General features: G+C 40.7%; 1 protein-coding gene across 1 annotated transcript in view; it reads right to left on the bottom strand.

Moving 5' to 3' along the window:
- Positions 1 to 19,403, bottom strand: part of PLCXD3 (phosphatidylinositol specific phospholipase C X domain containing 3) — an 83,125-nt gene that overhangs the window by 21,187 nt on the left and 42,535 nt on the right. Inside the window, exon 2 of the mRNA XM_086479973.1 lies at positions 3,835 to 4,543. Within this exon, the coding sequence (XP_086336099.1) occupies positions 3,835 to 4,543 (709 nt within the window). The remainder of the gene's footprint in view (positions 1 to 3,834; positions 4,544 to 19,403) is intronic.

Raw genomic sequence — 19,403 nt, 5'->3', positions numbered from 1 at the left:
GTCACATGTGAGCTACAGGGAACATTATCCTTAGAGATTAATTTGGAAATCAAGTGACAATTGGCTGCGTATGTGTTTCTTTTCTATTTCTCAAAAGCTTTAAAGGTACCACAGGATTTTTGCATCCTCTGAAAGAGATCCATCCTTCTTCTATATTATTCAGTCTCAGAGACAAAGAGAATATCATGCTTGTCTCCAGTATCAGAGATAAAATTAGTAATTTCACTGCAAATCAGAAAACAAACCAGATTATTATGAAGAACAGCTTTACATTCATCAAAAGGTTGTTTCACAACCGTCTTTCAGATATACTAAAGGCAGCTGCCTCACTGTGAAGTTAATTCAATAAGCAGAAGGAACATAATTCATTTGGCATGTACTGTTTGCTAATCAAAGAGCATTTCTTGGCATCTAAACCGTGCATGACAGAATGTTAAGCCTGAAAACATATTGTCAGTTCTCAAAGTTTTTTATCAAATCAAAGAAACATAACATGCATGCGTGCAAGCAATTCTCCTCATTCAAGTAATGAAGATGAAAGCTGTGTTATGAAGTTTTGTAACACTGAGCTGTGGTCCTGAAGATCCTATGAGAAATGGCTTTTCCCTCTCATATACGTGCAGGATAGAAAGACTGATGACTTTATATTTTCTCCTTCTTTCAAATTATTGTCCCACAGAGCATCACCTGTGATGACAGCAAAGCCTGTGAGCAAGCATTATCAGTAAAAAACAGTCCTGGTACATCTTCTACTGAATTCAGTCTTAGGAAGCATGAAACTTTGGTTTATTTTTAATCAAGGTTACTGTGGACCTCCCATCTTGCATATCTGTGCTGTGGGGAACAGGTTGAGGAATATCATCGCTTCTCCTTCTGAACGGTATCACCTTAGGAGACTGCTCTACTGCAGTTTGAACATGTGGACCTACATCACCACAAGCGGCTATTAAACCAACTATCTTGGCTACAGAGGAATATTTCACTGTGCTTTTTCACAACATGAGCTACAAAGCAGCAGAAAGGAGCATGGATTACTGCATAATGTCTGCTTGCAGTTTTCCTTGTCTGACAGATGCTGCAACTGACAGAAACTAGGTTCTCCCTCTAAGGTGGCCACTGCTTTTCAAATTGTAAATAATCTTGTGACTAACAAACAACTTCAGAGATCCAAATCTGGTATGCTTTATTGGATCCGAAAGGATCTAAACCCTGCACTATTTTTAGAATTAAGCCAATACTTAAGCTAATACAGTAAATTAAAATGGCCACTCCACAGATGGTGGAAAAAAAAGGCACGACTACAAGTTTTATTTGAAAATGCCAAAGGAACATTTCTTAAATGTAATATTTAATCTGGGGGGGAGGACGGGACGGGAGACATGACCCACACCAGAATTCATTGAAAAATTCAACCTTACTCCACACTCAGATCTTTCAAAATTCAATGTAAGGGAAAAACCCCACCTAAATATGCTTACAAAACGGCTGCCAAAGGAAAGATACTGCGTTATTAATGCAAAGCTCTTCGCTAGCATTTATTAATGAGCAGAAAATACTATAAAAGATATAAATCTATGCAGCAACTGGCAACAAAACTACATATGTTGTCTACCTGGACACAATAATGGCATTTGATCCATGTATTTATTCTGAAAAGGACAGAATAATCTTTTTACAAATAATTATGAGATGGTTCAAAGTAGCAAACAGTGCAGATGGAATACATGCCCCAGCTCCTTTAGTATGGATTACATACTTCTAAGTCACTGAAACATTAAAGCAGTGAGATTGAAGAGAATTCTGTAAATTCTACAAATTGTGTTGCATCCTTTAATTGCTCATTTATTTTTTAACAGGATCATCATCAAATGAGGAGGAGTTCTAAGTAAACTTGATGTTTACTTTTAGAGCAGTTAACTCAATATACAAAGTCAGTTTCCATGTAGATTAACACCATTCCAAGCCTGTGTCTTCCTGCAGTGTATTTTTGGAATAAAAACACCAATAAAAATTCAGAATGAGATGCCACACTTGGAAGACTAAATTCTGGCTTTGGAGATAATTTTAAAGGTCCGTTTCTTTTGCAATGGTTAAAAGAGTTATACAAAGAAGATAAAAGTATTCACGCAGCAGATGTGATACACACCTCATGTGAGTAATGGCTCATGTGAAAAATCTCGGTTGCAATTTGGAAGAACAACATTTGTGGGCATTCAAGCCCAATTATTTACTGATATTTCAAGTTAGTTATAATCTCAAAATTTGCTGTAGAGAGTTCAAAGGCTCAAGTCATTCAGAGCTCAGCCAAACACATTCAGAAACCATTTGAAGTTTTTATTTTTTCTAAACAGCTTCAAGGAAGCACATTATGACCCAGAGATGAAGAAAGGGATTTTTAACGGCTGTGTTCTTGATGCAGCAAGTTTTAAGAACCTGGTAGTTTCTTCACTGTGCTACTTCAAGTTCTAAAGAACACTCACAAAGATGTTTACCAGGGAAAACAAATCCCTGAATGACAAGGTGAGTGCTTAACAGTAGAATCCCTCAACAAAGTACCTTTCACACAGAGAAGTGCTCTTCCGACTCAGCAGAAAAGGAGATCCCCAGTCCAATGGAGCCTATAAAAATGTATGTGGAAGACATACAAACAACTGCAAGTACAGTCGCACAAGCACTTCTGAATCATATCCACTGCTTACAAAACCTTCTGTGTCAGTGTTTTACCATTTCAGGTAAAGTTTTTCCCTGTTTTTTTCAAGTTGTTAGTCGCTTGGTAAAGCTGCCATAAAAAATGACTCAACCTTTTTCAAAAATGAGGCATGTCTTCTTTGCAGGTTGTAGTGTCACAGACACTGCGTCATTCATCTCATTGAAGGGGACAATATTCCAAATAGACCTTCCTGGCACAGGCGCATCCATGCAGAGAGCAGAACATTAGCAGGCCATTGACTCCCATTATACATTTTTTATTCTCTGCAAATCTTTTTTTCTTTAAGGGAAAAAAAAATAGCTCTCGTGTCCTGGCATTAAATTTCAGGTTTCCTACCAAGTTGTCAAGAACGTAGTCACATATACATGCCTTTAAGCTGAAAATTGGCTGTGATTTATCAAAGTCAGAATGGCATAAATAATACATATCTTACACAGACGGCTTTTTCATAACGTAACAACTAATGGCCTGTCAACACAGTATTCCATGTACAGAACTTCTACAATGGTCTGCAGTCTCTTTCCTGTGTGATAAATGAAGGCCTTTTAGAAGGCAAACTCACTCTAATGGTGTCTTGGTATCTTTGATATAACATGTGATGGTATGCAGAAAGAAAAGCCACGCATCTTTAAGGTGTGTAAAGATAGTTAAGGACGCAAATTCTGCAGTGCAGGCTTCATTTGGCTGATGAGCCAAAGTGAAAAAATTACATACCCAATACCTGAAGCCTGATGCATAAATAAAAACTGATATTATGTAGATCATTCAGATAGTTTTGTCCACATAAGAAAATCCAAGGCAAGATGTTCAGTGTTCATGGTAAGAAACCACATTTGAAAAACAGAACAAATGAAAAAACCTGCATTCAGGAAAAAAAAAAACAAAAAAGGAACTATCCCACAAGATCTCATTAGGCTTTAGTGTCAGATTTTATTTCAAGATACAAAAGCTTCTCCTTCAATGTTCTTCTCTAAATTTTTTAGCATTATGTCCAAGTTCTGACTAATCCACAGTAGCATGGAAGAAACACAAGTGCTGGAGTTTCTTTAAACGGAATTGGAAAAGCAGCATTACCAACACACATATTCAGCACAGGCAGCATGTGTTACCTGCCAGAAACTTACCTTTCTGTGATCGTTTCTCTGAGACCACTTGCAACCCCTTTCACCACTGTACTAGCCTTTGGCGTCAGCACTACTTGAGATATAAAAAAGGAGCCCTTCTTTCTTCTTTCAGTGACTGATGCCTGGAGGAATTGAATTAGTTTCTCCGGATCTGTTGTGTTTGCCCAGGGAGCTGGCATCATCTGGCCTGGCCAAAGAAATGGTACCTCGAGAGCCACTGGACTGTGGTAGAACACCAGCACCTGGTGTTCCTTTTCCCACAGGTACTGGAGACTGACTTCATGGGCAAATATAGCAGGACACATTTTGTTTCCGTACGTGTCTTTGAGCATTTGGACAAGCTTTTCATGATGGTATTTCTGCATCCCATAGAAGTGATTAAAGTCCAAGAAGACCACTTCTTTTGGGTGGTCAGCAAGAAACGCATTGATCTCTTCCAGACCCTCCTTGACTTTGGCACTGAATAAACCATGAGCAAAGTAGAGTTCATTGTCTGGGTCTCTGGGCTTGGTGGAAATTCTAAGATCAAAATACCGTATACCTGCCCCAAGCTGGCTGGTGAAGTTCATGGTCTGTGTAGCCAACCACTTCCTCATCAGCTTTTTAGCCACAGTTCCAAAAACAGACACAAAATTCTGGACCGTCTCTGGCTGTTCAGGACCAACTGGAGAGGCTTCATCAATGTAGAAGCTAAATGAGTCATGAGACCCTAAAAACACAACAGAGGAAAACGATTAGTATCGTATTCATATGTTAAAAGTCATTAGTGATTCTTTCTTAATAAACATGATTTTCTGAGCTGTACCACCACTCACCAATGCACTCCTTCTCTACCCTTTTCCTCAGTATACTACATTTGCCTGGCAGCACTTACCTCACCAGCACCTCACAGGAACTTGAGGGAAAGGTAGTGCCTGTTTCACTGCTTGTCTGGGCACTCCCTCACTCTCTTCTAGCTCTTACTTGTGCCTTTAAGTTCACTGAAGTCAGCGGGCTCTGAACGTCAAAGCAATCCTGGTGTAACTCCAGCAAAGCTAGTCACATAATAAATCCCTAGAGCCAACGAGGAGAGTCTGGCCCTGCACACTGAATCGTGCATTGTCTAATTTGTGGAACCACAGGGGAAAAAAAAAAAAACAAAACAAACCCGAACAAACCATCAACATCCCACATACATTGAAAAATGTTGAAAATCGAAAAATGCCAAGGACATGTCAACCTTTCTGACCTTTTCTTTATTTCAAGTCTCATCTGGTCATCAACAAAGTTACTGAATGCTGGTTTTCTTCTTAAATTTACTTCTAAAATTCCTTGCTTTCCTCTGCTACATAAGTACAACAGATAGAGCCAAGGATAGCATTGCATTCCACTGATAAAATACAGAAACTCCACTGCATGCTCTTGATAAGAAAAAGATGTATTATTTAACATGCCTATGTCCAGAAGTTATCATTTTCCACAACATAATGAAGTGGAATACAAATATGTAAGACACTTTGCTATGCAAAATTATCTCTGTGTCAAGGTATGTCCTTTAAAAAAGAAAAAAAAGACAACGACAAAACAAAAATCCAAGAACTTATTTTTCTCAGCATTTAGACATTTACATGAAAGCAGCTGATAAACCTAAGGCCACGTGCAAATACATGATCATTCCTCTGTAAGCGACTTTGTCTTGCTTTATGGAGAGATGAGCTGACTCTAGGAGATGCTCATCACCCTTGCCTGCCACTAGCCTTCTGAATACCTGGTGGTGAAATCTGGCAGTTTATACAGAAATACTGTTTGGCTGCAGGCAAAGTTGCACACCCACTGTCCCAGCCAGAGGGGATGCTCTTGGTCAGACTCACCACAGACAGAAGTTCTGCTCCTCAGCCTACATGTCACACTGCTTGCAAAACTCTTTCAAGGTCAGCAGGATTTATATTTCTGAAATGGACTGTATCACTTGGCCTCAGAGATCCAAATCCTAGCATCAAAATGAGTTCAGAGCACAAGTCTTGCCTGTGACTGATGCTTTTGTAGGTGCTTTTCAAAATTACTTTCCAAAGCACGCATACTGTGGCAAATAAGTATCACATTAACGAAATCCTGCTAGTCAGTCATTTCTGATTGTGTAGCTATTTTAACTCGGCTGGAACAAACCTATAAACTGAAGTGACAGCTATAACATTTTCTTCTTTAACAATACATGGAGTCACGACAAATCATCTTAGACTCTGGCTTGGATTTGTCTTTGTTTAATCTGAGAAATGTCTTAGAATTTTATACACCCCTGGTTTTCATGGTTGTCTCTTTGAACTGCATTTTACTTTAAATATTAGATAAATTTTCCATTTTGATGAAGCTTTCCCCTGCTAAGTGTTGAAGCAATAGCATATTCCTTGCAGAATCTGATTAGATCATGGAGTATCTGGTTGCACAATGATATCCCAGGAGACCAGATCTGCATACAGAATTTTAATGGTAAAACAAATGACTAGAGCAGGGACTTGTGTTTCAACAGTATAACAGGGAAAATCAATGAGATACATTAAATCTTCTGCTCAGTGTAACCTGCACTAATCTAGAAATCAAAGTAAATCCAGTCTTGTTTAAAACAAGGCATAGCTACCGATATAAGCCAGGAACGGATCTTGAAAACCCTCACTTTGTCCATTGAAGCCCCTCTTATTTCAGTAGAATTTTATGTCAGAATAAGTACATGTATAAACACGATCAAATGATTGCAGCAGTAGGCTCAAAATGGTATTAACTAAACCATTTGTCCTTTATTGTCTGATGTACAGCCACTGGCAACCTGAAGTTGCAGAAGAGGTAGCTAAACATGACCACTGTGGCCAATACGCAACATAGTGCCAACCACTACTTAAAACTACTTAAACCGAGAGAGGCAGCACAGTTCTCATAGCAGAAAACTAAGGTGAACAACTCATCAGCAGGTAGCTTTTAGCTACTGGCAATGCGAAACACAAAGAAGAGAGTCTAGAGGGCAGGAAACACCACAGTTAGAAACGACTGAACGGTACAAGCAGGACAGTTTAGAAAACTATTTTTTCTTAATTAAGGTCTTCATGCACAAATTGAAGCCTAAAAATAGGGATTCCTACATGGAAGGTACAGAGAAAAGCATACAGTGCACTAGGAACCTCCATGTTTTGTAATCCAAAGGGGGAAGCCCTATTAAATACCACAAAAAGAAAATAAGGCTTGACTTAACATGGTTGACACTGAACGAAGCAGATGTCAGCTATTCAAGAGTATGTAAAGATTCCTCATGACTGAAGAATACAGCAAAGGTTCTGTCTTTCCACATGTATAAGTAATTTGAACAGGTTATTTAAATATTTATTTTCATCATGCACTCATCTACATTTCCTTTTGCCTCCATCCTGCCCTGTTGTCCTAACCAGCTTACTCATGTAACTTGGAGGAAATTCAAATTCCTTACACTCGGCAGAGCAATTTAGAGTATGATGTTTTCCACTGTCATACCCAAGATCACTATGTTCCTGGTAATGAGAGAATCCTGTAAGAACATACACTTGTTTTTAGCAACCAGGTTTCCTTCCAACCTTGCTTTGGTGCATGGGGACATTCCCATCCTACTTCGCCACTGGGAAGTGGACTTGCAGGTTCTCTGTATCACCAAATTTCAGCTCTCAAAGACAGGATGTAAGGTACATTCAGAAATACTAATGCAATGATGCCTGCAAACTTTGGAAGGCAGCAGTGCTTGCACTTCAGCTATCTTTATTATAGTAGGGCAGGGGACACACTGACCTGATGTATGGGACAATCTCTATCACAGAGACTTCACAGCCTGACACATGGGAAACAAAGGCGGGAAATTACTTGTTCCAAGTGACGCAGGGAGAAGAAGCAAGCTGATATTCTTCTTGTGTGCAAACATATTTTCTGACCAGTTTACTAAGAGTCCAGCACTTTCTTAAGATACTGCATGCTGTTTTCCCCACTATTTCAACAGCACAACATATCATTGATCCAAGGAGTTAAGGATGAAGGCTTGTGGATCAGGATCACGGGGGTGGCAAACAAGGGGTAAACATGGTATGCACATGGTATAGACCACGCAGTCAAGAAGAGAAAGTGGACGAAGCCTTCTTTAAACAGCTTTAAACAAAGAGGGCTTGTTTTCATGGGGAACTTTGAGACATTTGGTGGAAAAGCAGAACAGCAGGGCACCCGCTATCTGGAGAGCATCAAAGACTTCTTTTCTGCAGGCACTCCTTTCAGTAGACAAGGCGTGCTGCTGGACAGGGTATGAGGTAAGGAAGAAATGGCTAGGGACATGCAGGCTGATAGTAGCCTTAGCCAGAGTGACTCTGAGGTGATACAAGAATTGAAAATACTAAGCAAAGCAAGGAAGTCAAATAGCAGAACAAAGATTCTGGATTTCAGAGAAGCAATCTTAACTTGTTCAGGAAGTTGGTAAGTGGTAGACTGTGGAAGAATTACCGTAAATGCCAAAAGACTCAGGAGAAGTAGTTGGACTTGAAAGAAAACCTCTTTCTAAAACATATGAACAGTGTGCAAGAAAACAAGGAGGTAAGGCAGGAGGAAAGTTTGGCTAAATGCATAACTCCCGAGTAAGCTCAAACTTAAAAAGACATGTACAGAAGGCATAAGCAGAGACAGGCTCCCTGGGAGGAACAGAGGAGGAATGCAGGAGGGAGTTAGGAAAGGCACACCTTAGCTGGGAAACCAGCAAGGGACAGGAAAGGCAACGGAAAGCTCCTGCAGATGCGTCAGCAACAAAAGGGAGCAAGGAAAATGGTGGACCACTACTGAACAGGGCAAGAGACCTCACAACATAGGACAAGGAAACAACTGAAGAGCTTGGTATCTATCTTCCTTGCCTTAGTTTTCACTGGCAAGGTCTGCTGTCAAGTACACCATGTCTCTCTGCCTAGTACTTTCTCTTTTTTAAACAGCTTCTCATTAGTAAAAGGTGATTGAATTAAGGACTACTTACATAGTTTAGACACACATAAATAGGTGGGACAAGAAAGGATTCATGTTAACATGCAGAAGGTGCAGGCCAAGATCACTGTAAGGCTGCCCTCTCTCACTTTAGGTCATGACAACTTGCAGCTGACTACAAGCCAATTCTGTTTAACATCTTCATCAGTGATACAGACAACATGATAGGGAGCACCTTCGGCAAGCTTGCAGGTGAAACTAAGTTGGAGGAAGAGGTTAACACTCTAAAGGTAAAAGCTGGTATTCAGAGAAACTTCAGCAAGCGGAGAAGCTGGACGGCAGGAACCTTAACAAGTTCAAAGGCAAGATGGACCCAGGACAGACAATCTCATTCAGCTGGGGACCAACTGGCTAGAAAGCAGCTCTGCAAAAAAAGACTTGTTCACTTGGACATAAGCAAAAACCAACTTCCGCACAAAACCAGTTAAGCCCTGGAGCAGGAGCCCAGCAGGGCTGGACTCTGTATCCCTGATTCTCAACGGTTGGCTTGACAGTCTCATCTAACTTCAAGTTAGATCTGCTTTGAAAAGGGGATACACCAGATGACTTCTGGAGCTCCTTTCCAATATAAATTAGTCTGTGTCTGCTTATTCCCCCATCCCCCAAGATAAAAAAAGATTCATTTCTTGTCTCTCAACCTTAGGAGCAATTATCAAGAGACACTTAAAATGTCTGCACCAGCTATGATCCAAAACCAGAAGTGGACAATTTCAACCACTGAGACATTAAATTTTCATGAACTTTGACGTGGCCAAACACTATTTAGATATTCAAGAGTAAAATGTTCAGTATCACTTAGATTGCAATAAAACAGCTGCTAGTACTTTTACTAGGGAGAACAGTCTCCTGTTTTCTTTACTGAATTCCCATAATAGGACAATCGGGAATATATAACCACTACAGCTCAGCTGTGGACATATTTATGGCTTCCCTGGAGGGCTAAACCCCCCATTTAAAAAATAATTTGGCTCAGTGCTGAAAAAGGTCCTTCAGGGAAAGTGCATTTCAGTTCAGAATCATTTCTTCAGTCCCACAGAGGCACAGCAAAGATACTATTTTTGGTGGTTAAGCTTTTACATATCATTCATAAAGCTGGCAAGCATAGCTTGCTCTGCCCTCCCCTTGCCTCACCATCCTCTCTGGCCATCCCTCCTCTCTGGCCATCCCTCATAACAGCAGCCTGGTAAACAGCACCTTAAAATAGAGGTACTGAATCGAACAGTGCTGCCCAACATGCTCCAGACAGCAGCAACCACAGCCTGAAGATCCACAAGTCACAGGAAAACCTCAGATAGAAGCGAAGTTTCACAGTTTTTGGCGTGTTTTACTCTCTTCCCCTTCTCCCATAGATCTCAAGCTCCTCCTGTCTCTGTGCTGGGAATTACCCAACAGCTGTTGCAAGTGAAGTCTTTTACTACTGCTTTGGGTGTCATTAAAAGCTTTACCTGCTGTTGTCTTCCTATATTTAGGAGATTACATCCCTCTGTGACTATTGCTGAAATGTCACATGCAGTGCAGCCTGACTTCTTTGAAAACATCTTCATCAATGAGGGCTTTACAGTGATGGACAGCAGATCACAACACGTTTCTTGGATGTTATGGAGAACAGCTAGGACAAATTCATGATGTCTGGTACTCAGGAGACCAATGCAGATATTCTTGCAATCTCATTTGGTCTGTTCTAACTATCTTATTTGGCCTGAAAAGTCAATTAAACAAGGACAAACCCCTATGAATCTTTACCTAGCTGCAGTGAGATTTCAAGCCTAGTCATGGACACTAGAGTTGGTGCACCTCAATATTGTGTTGCACCTTTTTAAGACAGCTGAGCATTGTTCTCTCCACCAAAGCCACAGCACATCTCAGGAAGCCAAAAGGTGCTACCAAGAGCAACATAATTCAGATTTCACAGAGCAATATAATTCAGATCTCACAGTCCAGTTACCTTTAGCATTCAAACAGCTTAGGTGATACAAGCTCAGTTTTATGAAAGGATTACCCAGGAGAGCAAAAGAAAAATTGGGGAAAAAAGATATTATAGATCAAGTTCCACTTGAACATGAGGAGGAACTTCTTTACTCTGAGGGTGGCAAAGCACTGGAACAGGCTGGTTGTGGAGTCTCCTTCTCTGGAGATATTCAAAACCTGCCTGGATGTGCTCCTGTATGACCTGCTCAAGGTGAATCTGCTTTGGTGGGGGAGTTGGACTAGGTGATCTCCAGAGGTCCCTTCCAACTCCTACCATTCTGTGATCATGCAGTGACTCAGCTTCCCCACAGGCAACTGCCTCACTTATCAGCTGTTCTTCCAGTGTTCATCACCAGTGGCACATCCCTGACACCAACCAAAGGTCACAAGGCTGAGCCACCTATATACACTCAGCCCTCCACAATCCAAAGACACGGGGAGAGAGGCAGACACTACCTCAGGTAATGAAAAAATCCAGATGATGAAGAAGTCATCAAGAGTCAGAACAAGAGTAGATGTCTGACCCCTTGTGTACATAGGCCCACTGGCTGTGTATCTGATCACAGTAAGTTATGATGTAATGTGAACAGACAATGCTCTCATGCCCATAAAACATCTTGCTAGGCTCATGACCTCTATGAAAACCCTATGAGAAACAGCTTGGTTCTCCAAACACCATGCTGCTGTTTCTAGGTAAACCAGTTAAAGATGGACAGACAGCCCCATGCAAGTCAACTTAGATTTGGTGAAGAGGAACTGAGAAGCCTAAAACTGCCTCCCTAGAGAGAGACCAGGGAGCTTTCTCCTTGCAAACCCCAAAACTTTCATTTTGTTCTATGTCTGAATTAGGAAGTCTGCAGAGACTGAGCTGGCCACCTCCCAGGTCTCAGCCACCCAAACTGGCACAGTCACCTAAGGGTGCAGCTACCTGGTGAGGAAGCTCACCCACTGTCTCATTTCCCAGTCTCAACCTCCAACAGACGCATGGGATTTCTGCAACTCCCTGCCTGCGAGTTCCTGCAGCACTGTCCATAAATTAGCCATGCTCTTCAGGCAAGGTTGCCTGCAGCACCAGCAGAATTGTTTAGAAAACCTTCTCAACAGAAAGTCAGAGCAGCGGGTGCTATTCCCAGAGTTCTGGCCAGCCAAACAACCACACATTCTTGTAACTTGGTCTCAGCATGGAAATTGGGATTTTCATTAAAAATAAAAATTTGGACTTTTCTTTACATGACAGGATTTTTTTTAATATGTAAGAATACCTGGGTTTTATTCAAGTGAATTGTCAGATCAAAAAGTAAGAAAAAAATATTTTATAAGCCTGCATTTTGTAGGTGATGAGCTAGCCCACACATAACTCAAACCAAACTGAAACACCCCCTTTCAAGCAACTGAAAACAGAAGAGCTATTTCACTTTTTGTATATAAGGCCCTGAAGTTTCTCTTGAAAAAATAGACATAAACCAAAATAAAGACATTTTTAAATAAGCCTATTAAACAAATTTGAAATGTCTGTGAGGTAACATGAATACAAATCATTCCACTTTTAAAATAAAATCTTCTTCCAGGTCATACAGCACAAACAACTTTGTATCCAGACAGTCAAATCTTCCAAAGTCAAAAGGTTTAACTTTTAAGGAAGCATTTTAATGCTTTCAAACTGTAACTACAGGGATGAATTAACCTTGATTTTCAATGGGAGATTACCGACAAAGTACAAATCCAGAGCCCAATTCTAAGCACACTTAACTGTTTGAATGATTTTAATTATGTGCACTGATGTCTGCAGGAAAGAGCCCCATTTTGCTTTAGCTTCTTTCAAAAGAAGAGAATTCCAAATTTCTTTGGAGTTACATTAACACCAGATAAATTGAAGTCACCAAAAATCAAGGAGCAAGAAGAGGCAGGTAGTTACAAAAGAGAAAATATATTCTGGTTGTGTTTGAGAATGTAAACAAAAAAGGTGAAAGGAGTGACAGAAATGAAGCTGTTAAAGCAACACTTGTTACTTTACTATTCTCTTCTCAAGAATTTAGAAGCTGCTGCAAATACAGGACAATCACAATTTCCCCATCAGCTATCCACTCATCAGTCTGCCCATGTCCTCTGTGCAAGACCTATCACCTCCAACAAACTCTTCTCTTCCTCTGCTTGTAACCCCTTCTGCCTTGAAGACCTCGGTGATAATGTGGGAAAACAAAAGGAACCGTTTGCTTCCTTCCTGCCCTGTTACTTCTCTGAATTGGTAGCCTTCCCCTCAAGCCTTACCCTCTTCCTGCTGGAGATAAAGCTGCATTTTCCCTCCATCACCATGCGAGTTCTGGACCAGCCATTGGAATTGCACATAACCAGAACTTGGATCTTGGTCATGTGCCTGGAGACATAGCACCAGGAGCCTGCGTTGTGCTGCCTTATCAGCGCTGCTATTGCAGGCAAAGTTGAGTGTCAAAGGGACAATGTGAGAAACCAGATAGGTGAACAGTAATTAGTATGCAAACATTTTAACATGATTTGCTTGCAAAGGTGAGTAGAACTACTTTGTATTAAAAACCACTTCAAAGTCCTATTTCATCAACCTCTGCCAAACTTGGTTTCTAACACTAGTTCTGCCATAGGTGGAACTCTGCATTTCTCAGACAAAACATCTCAGCTGGAGCACCTTAATCCACACCGAATGTCACAGCACAACTACCACTGAATCAATGGACACAGCCTAGATCTGTACACGGCGAAGTACAGAATGTTCAAAACTTAGCACAAAGCAACTGCTCTTTGATAAATGTGATACAGAACAGAGTTTATCCTTCATAGAATCAAAAAGTTTGGAAGACATCTCTAGAGGTTATCCGATCCAACTCCCTCTACTCCTGAGTCCAAAGAGAAGCTAGTGAAAGAAAGAAAAATGTTTACACAGATTACTACAAATCATTGAAGACTGGTCAAAAAGACCTACCCGAACCAGCTTCTTAGCTAGGAAGAAAGAAGAACTGGTAGTCCATCAGTCTGGAGACAGCATTCCATATGTAGTGACCAACTTTCAGACCTGGAATGACTCTATGTTTTTGTTCTTCTTATAAACAAGGAAAAATGTCGTGCGCAATAAAGGATTTTAAGCAACTACTTATTCTTGCTCCTCTGGCATCTCCTTATCACCTATGAAATACTCCTGAGTATCATTTTGTGCTTTTGAACACGGCTACAATTGCTGCCAAGGGAAGCCTACAACTATCAACATTGCCAGTATCTCCACAACCATGATGAACCGCTCTTTACTCAGGCCGAAGTTGTTACCATTTATGACTCGTTCTATAAGAGACAGCTTGTGGACTATGTCAGTGCCTGTACTCGGGAAGTGTCTCTGGTCACTAGACTGAGCCAAGATCAGCGCCTCACCTAAGCACTGCTTCTTTCCTATAAGTAACTCACTTCTAAAATCAAACAGGTTGAAAGGTGGGGAAGGCTTTAAGGCCCAAGATAACTAGCAATTATCACAGTACAACAGGCAAGCTTGGCTAAAAATCTCATTAGGTTACTCATTATTCAATTCACACTAATATGTTTAATGTACATAAAAGTGTCCACAGTCAGTCCCTTACAGCTCCCTCCTGAAAACGCAAAGACCAGCTCCTGTGGCTCTTAGAGCACTATATCAGTTAATTCCACACTTCAAATTCTCAATACTCTGTTGAAAAGTAAAGACATAAGAAAAAACAAGCTGTAACTATATTTCTAGCTCTCCAAACAGTATGAGCATGTTCACAACTACGGACATCACAAGGCCAATTCTGGTAAGAAATTATTCTTTAACAGAAAATTAGCACATGCTGCCCTCTTGAGAGGATGTTTCCCCTCTCACTTAGCAACTTCCTTACTGTCCTGTAATTATTTGTGTAGGAGGAGGTGCTGTAATGTTTTCTGAAAAACTGCTAAGCGTAGATAGCCTCCTACCTCTTCCCAGTCAAACCACCTCCAGATATATTTCCTTGCAGACTTCATGCAGGCTGCACACAGAAGGCAGCATGGTGGAGCAGCACATGAATGGTGGGGGTTTTCCAAGAGCCCCAGATTACTGTACTTTAAAAGCTCACTATTAAGTGAATTATTAGTTTCATCAAATGCAGGTTCTAAACAAGCCAGTCTTTACTCAGACAAATGTTAAATTAACACCACTGGAAACCTGAAAAAGGGCTGCAAGATCAGGCCACAGCACAGAGCAGAGCACACTAATTCTCACGTTTAATCAGCTCAGTAGAGACCTTGCCCAATGCCACAGTGGCAGCAGGGCAAGCTCTGGGTAGCAGCACTGCTCACAACCTCTCCTTATTTCCACAGCCCCTAGAGCCATACACAGCTGCTCCGCTGAGCGCAAGTAAGGCCACTAGATTTCCTGCAGACATCTAAATGCAAAACAACATGGGGAACATTTTTGCATTACAGATGTAGAAGTGGAAGTGATCATGTTGAGGACTAAAAGAACCAGTTGGTATGCCTTCCTCACTATTTTTTTTCCAAATGTGATCTAAACCTCTTGGCTGTACGCAGAAGAAAAGGTGGAGGAGGAAGGCAGTGATATCACTTGTGTGTACACCAAATGCAAAAAAAACCCTGTTGAACACTTGTGCAATGCATTGAAAATTTTAAAAGCTGCAAAAGCCTTAAAACTTTTAAAACCTGCCCTACAATAAGCTACTAAAAAGTTATTTTGTTCAATAAAGTGAAAGTATAAACATGATTTCACAATGCTTTTTAAGCATACATATAGCACAAATTCTTTACTAGAAGAAGGCTCCCTTTACTTATCAGGCTAAAACCCAGCAGGATTCATGGAACAAGAACTTCAACTCAATGTAACAAAAATTAGTAAATCAGCTCTTATTTCTGACACAGCAAGAGTACCTACCCATTTTTTAAAAGAATCTTTACATCAGGATTGACCAAGCACATAAAATATACAGTTTAAGATCATCAAAAGTTAAACCTTCAACAGCAGATCAGACACAACACCATGGCTTGCGTGGTGTAGGTCAAGTGCTCTTATAGGCAGGCTGCCATGGCCTTATCATTTATGAATTTGACTGCATATATGAAGACTGAATAAAATATTCTACATCACATTAATAAGCATGACATACAACCTTGTATTTTGTGGACAACTATAATCTGAAGATGAATTAGCTACCTAATCACTTGGAAATAAAATACTTGAGGGCAGAGCTGTAGCTATTGTCTATCATCAGCACTTCACAAATGACAATTCTTTCAAAGTTTTTTGCTTTTCTGGGAACACTGCAAACAAATTACTATGCTATTTTTTTTGCTTTTGCTCTGCAAGCTTGTTGCTGCCTGTTCAGATGCATCAGAGACCTCTATCAGATCTGACATTTAGTTAAACGCTCGTCTCTGTATTAATACCATATTAGCTATTTTTCTTCTTAATTCAGGGACTAACATACAAGAATGTGAACATTTCAGAGAGAAAAAAAAAAGCAAGAGGTGTATCTGACTCTAAGCATAAAATTAATGTGCCAGGAATAGTTCGGGGCGTATTTTATTCCAGCACCAGCTCACTCTGGCTGAGCGTGTCATCAGCACCCAAGTCATATCTCCTGGGGCAATCAGCAGCACTTGAATTGTGAGGCAATAGCTTTTGGGCTAGCGAGAAGCTATGATGACCCCAGGCAGCTCTCCTGAGCATGCGAAATGGCATCTCCCCACAGCAAGTGCCTTCTGATCATAATTCTTGTTCATAATCCTAATGCTACCATTGACAGGACAGCCTTGAAGGGCAGTATGCAACTGAGAAGGCTTATAAAAAAAAGAGAGCAGGCCATTGATCTGTTCATATCTCTTCCTCTCCATGCGCACAAGAAGTACTACTTATTATGTATAGCCACAAGTAATTCGATGTTCACACTCTAAAACAGGATCAAATCAGACAACCTCTGCTTCCTGTGCTTTTATTTATTTGATTTCTTTCCATATAAAAAGTCCTTTAATACTCTGGGTAACATGGGAAATTTCCTTTTAATTGCTTCTGATTATCCAGATGTCTCTTGCACCACTTACTACATCTTTTCAGCAACACAGAACATTTCGGATACTTGATTTTGCATTTCTCCTCTTTTTGGTCTACAACTTTTTCCTCTGGCATATACAGTATAGCCTTCTTCTAACTTATGGCTGCATTGACACGTGTATTAGCCTCAGTATAGTTCTTATTTCATTGTGATCTGCCTTCTTTAAAAAAAAAAAAAACAAACAAACAAACAAAAAAACAAGAAAACAAAACAAGACAAAACAGTGCAGTATTTTGTATTAAATCTGACCAGCACTACTGAACAGTTCTAGTGATCTTGTAGCTGGCAGAAATTACTTACACAGCATATGCAGTTTCTGCATCTTTGCCCATTATTTTAAGCCCAAGAAAAGGAAAACCAAGAAGTGTGGCCAGATAAAATGAGATTGCATTGCAAAGCCAGTGGAAGAATGGTGTCTTAAAACAGGTTTTCTGTTACTTTTAAGGTACCTACAAGAAAGACACTGCCATTTGAGATGGATCCCCACAAGAACTTTAAAATGCAAGATTTTTCAGTTGTTTGTATAAGCATCAAACTCTGCTGCAAGGACACCTGCAACAAAGAGAGTAAGGACTCCTCCTGCACTGTAATGAGTGCGCTGACATTCAGTTTATGAGCATTCCAGTATGGGCTGTCCTAGGGATGATACTGATAGAGTCTTCTATTACCATGCATGAAATCCAGGCTGGATTCCTTTTCATTTTCTCAGTCACTGACTTCGAAAAGCTGGGGCAAATCTGAGCAGTTCATCTGATTCTTGTGGGAGACAGCTGGGAAAGCAGGTGGAAGAAATATTACTCCCTTGTCTGAGTCAGTTCTCAAAGTCTTTCACATACAAACCCTCTTAAAAGACCACTTTTAATAAGCTGCCCATATAAACTTAGCTGAATGACCACACCAAGGCTGACAGATAACAAAAGGATGTAAAATACTGCAAAGGAAGAGGAGGAAGAGGGAAGCATGTAAGGCGCTATATTTTGACCACTCCCCATGCTCTGCACCTTTCCTCATCCTTTTGTTGCCCTAAATCTTCACAGCAGACATTGTTCTACTTTTGTGTATTGCCTGTCACATTTGACAAACTGCTACAAACAAAATAACTCCCTTAGCCACTGTGCTGAATGCAAGATATGTCTCCTGAGGCAAGGTGCTCTGGAAGAAGTCTCTCTCATGCATGGCCTCCTCAACTATAAGTAAAGACACTGTAATGTTTGACTTCATGTTCACTAGAAGGAAATAATGAAATATTTCCCCTTGGGCTCAGAGATGATAATGGAAAACATTACGTCGCCTTTGCCAAAGCATTTTTTCTCCTGCAAAAATCCAGAAAAACAGCCCTAAGCACTTGAAGCCTGACCTTTAGGAAGTCAGCAGCTACACACATACAAATGGACTACCCCTCTGGCCCAGGGCCTATCCTACAGTCAGTTTGCTTTGCTGTAACTCAATAGGGTTCAAGAAAATTCAAGATCAGGCTTGATGGAGCTCTGGGCAACCTGATCCAGCTAAAGATGCCCCTGTTCACTGCAGGGGGGTTGGACTAGATGGCCTTTGGGGGTCCCTTCTAGCCCAATGCATTCTATGAGTCTATGAAAATGGGCAACTGCAGCAGTGCCACCACAAGGAAGCACACAGGCTCATTCAGCTGGCCACAAACATAACCTCTTCACCAAGCTACCACACCATGGTGCCACTGGCCTTCTCAAGCCCAGAGGCCTACGAATACAGCACAGCTGTGCTTTACTATGTGCAACCACTGCTTTACAACATGACTCCGTGGAAAGGTACGGAAAAAAAACGTAGGAAAAATATAGGAGGAAAAATAACCTTTCTAAGAGGCCTCACTGTCTCCTCCACATAACTAGTATTTGACTTTTACATCCAACTGCAGAACAAGAAAAATAATTTCAGAGATTTTGCATGTAAGAGTTCAAGATGGTTGTGCCTTTCATAAGATGTCGGCTGTAAGGCATCACGAACAATCAGACAATGACACACTCTGAACTTGCTGGCACCCAGAATCTGTGGCAGACATCACAGCATGTCTTCCTCACAGCCAATGCTGCCCTCACATCTTTCACCACCTTCTTGCACTACCCTTTGCTGCTCAAATTCTCATGGAAGATCTCCACAGTCCCATGGAGCCACTGTAAACTATCCTTTTTCCAGGAGCATGTATAGAAGATAAATATGTGACTGGCTGCACGCTGAGTGAAGATAAGCGACTACATCACCTGTGAAACACGAGATCCATGCCAGAAAAAGAGCCTCTTGCAGTGAGATGACACTAAGACTAGAAGACAATGAGCTAAGAGGCTTTATAGAGAGGAACAGTGAAAAGATGCAGCCAGTTGTAGAATAATAATCCAGAGAACAAGCTTATATAAAACTATTTATTTGGTCACTACTAAATGGAAACATAAGCAAAGATGAGCTGCATTTTTACTCCTTGAATGTGAGGTGTGGACAGACAGGAGACCTCTCTGCAACCAAATGGAGAGGTTCAAAAATAAATCCTAT

This window comes from Leptosomus discolor, chromosome Z, assembly GCF_034619465.1.
Source record: "Leptosomus discolor isolate bLepDis1 chromosome Z, bLepDis1.hap2, whole genome shotgun sequence".
NCBI lineage: Eukaryota > Metazoa > Chordata > Aves > Leptosomiformes > Leptosomidae > Leptosomus > Leptosomus discolor.
This window is presented reverse-complemented; position numbering and strand designations above follow the sequence as displayed.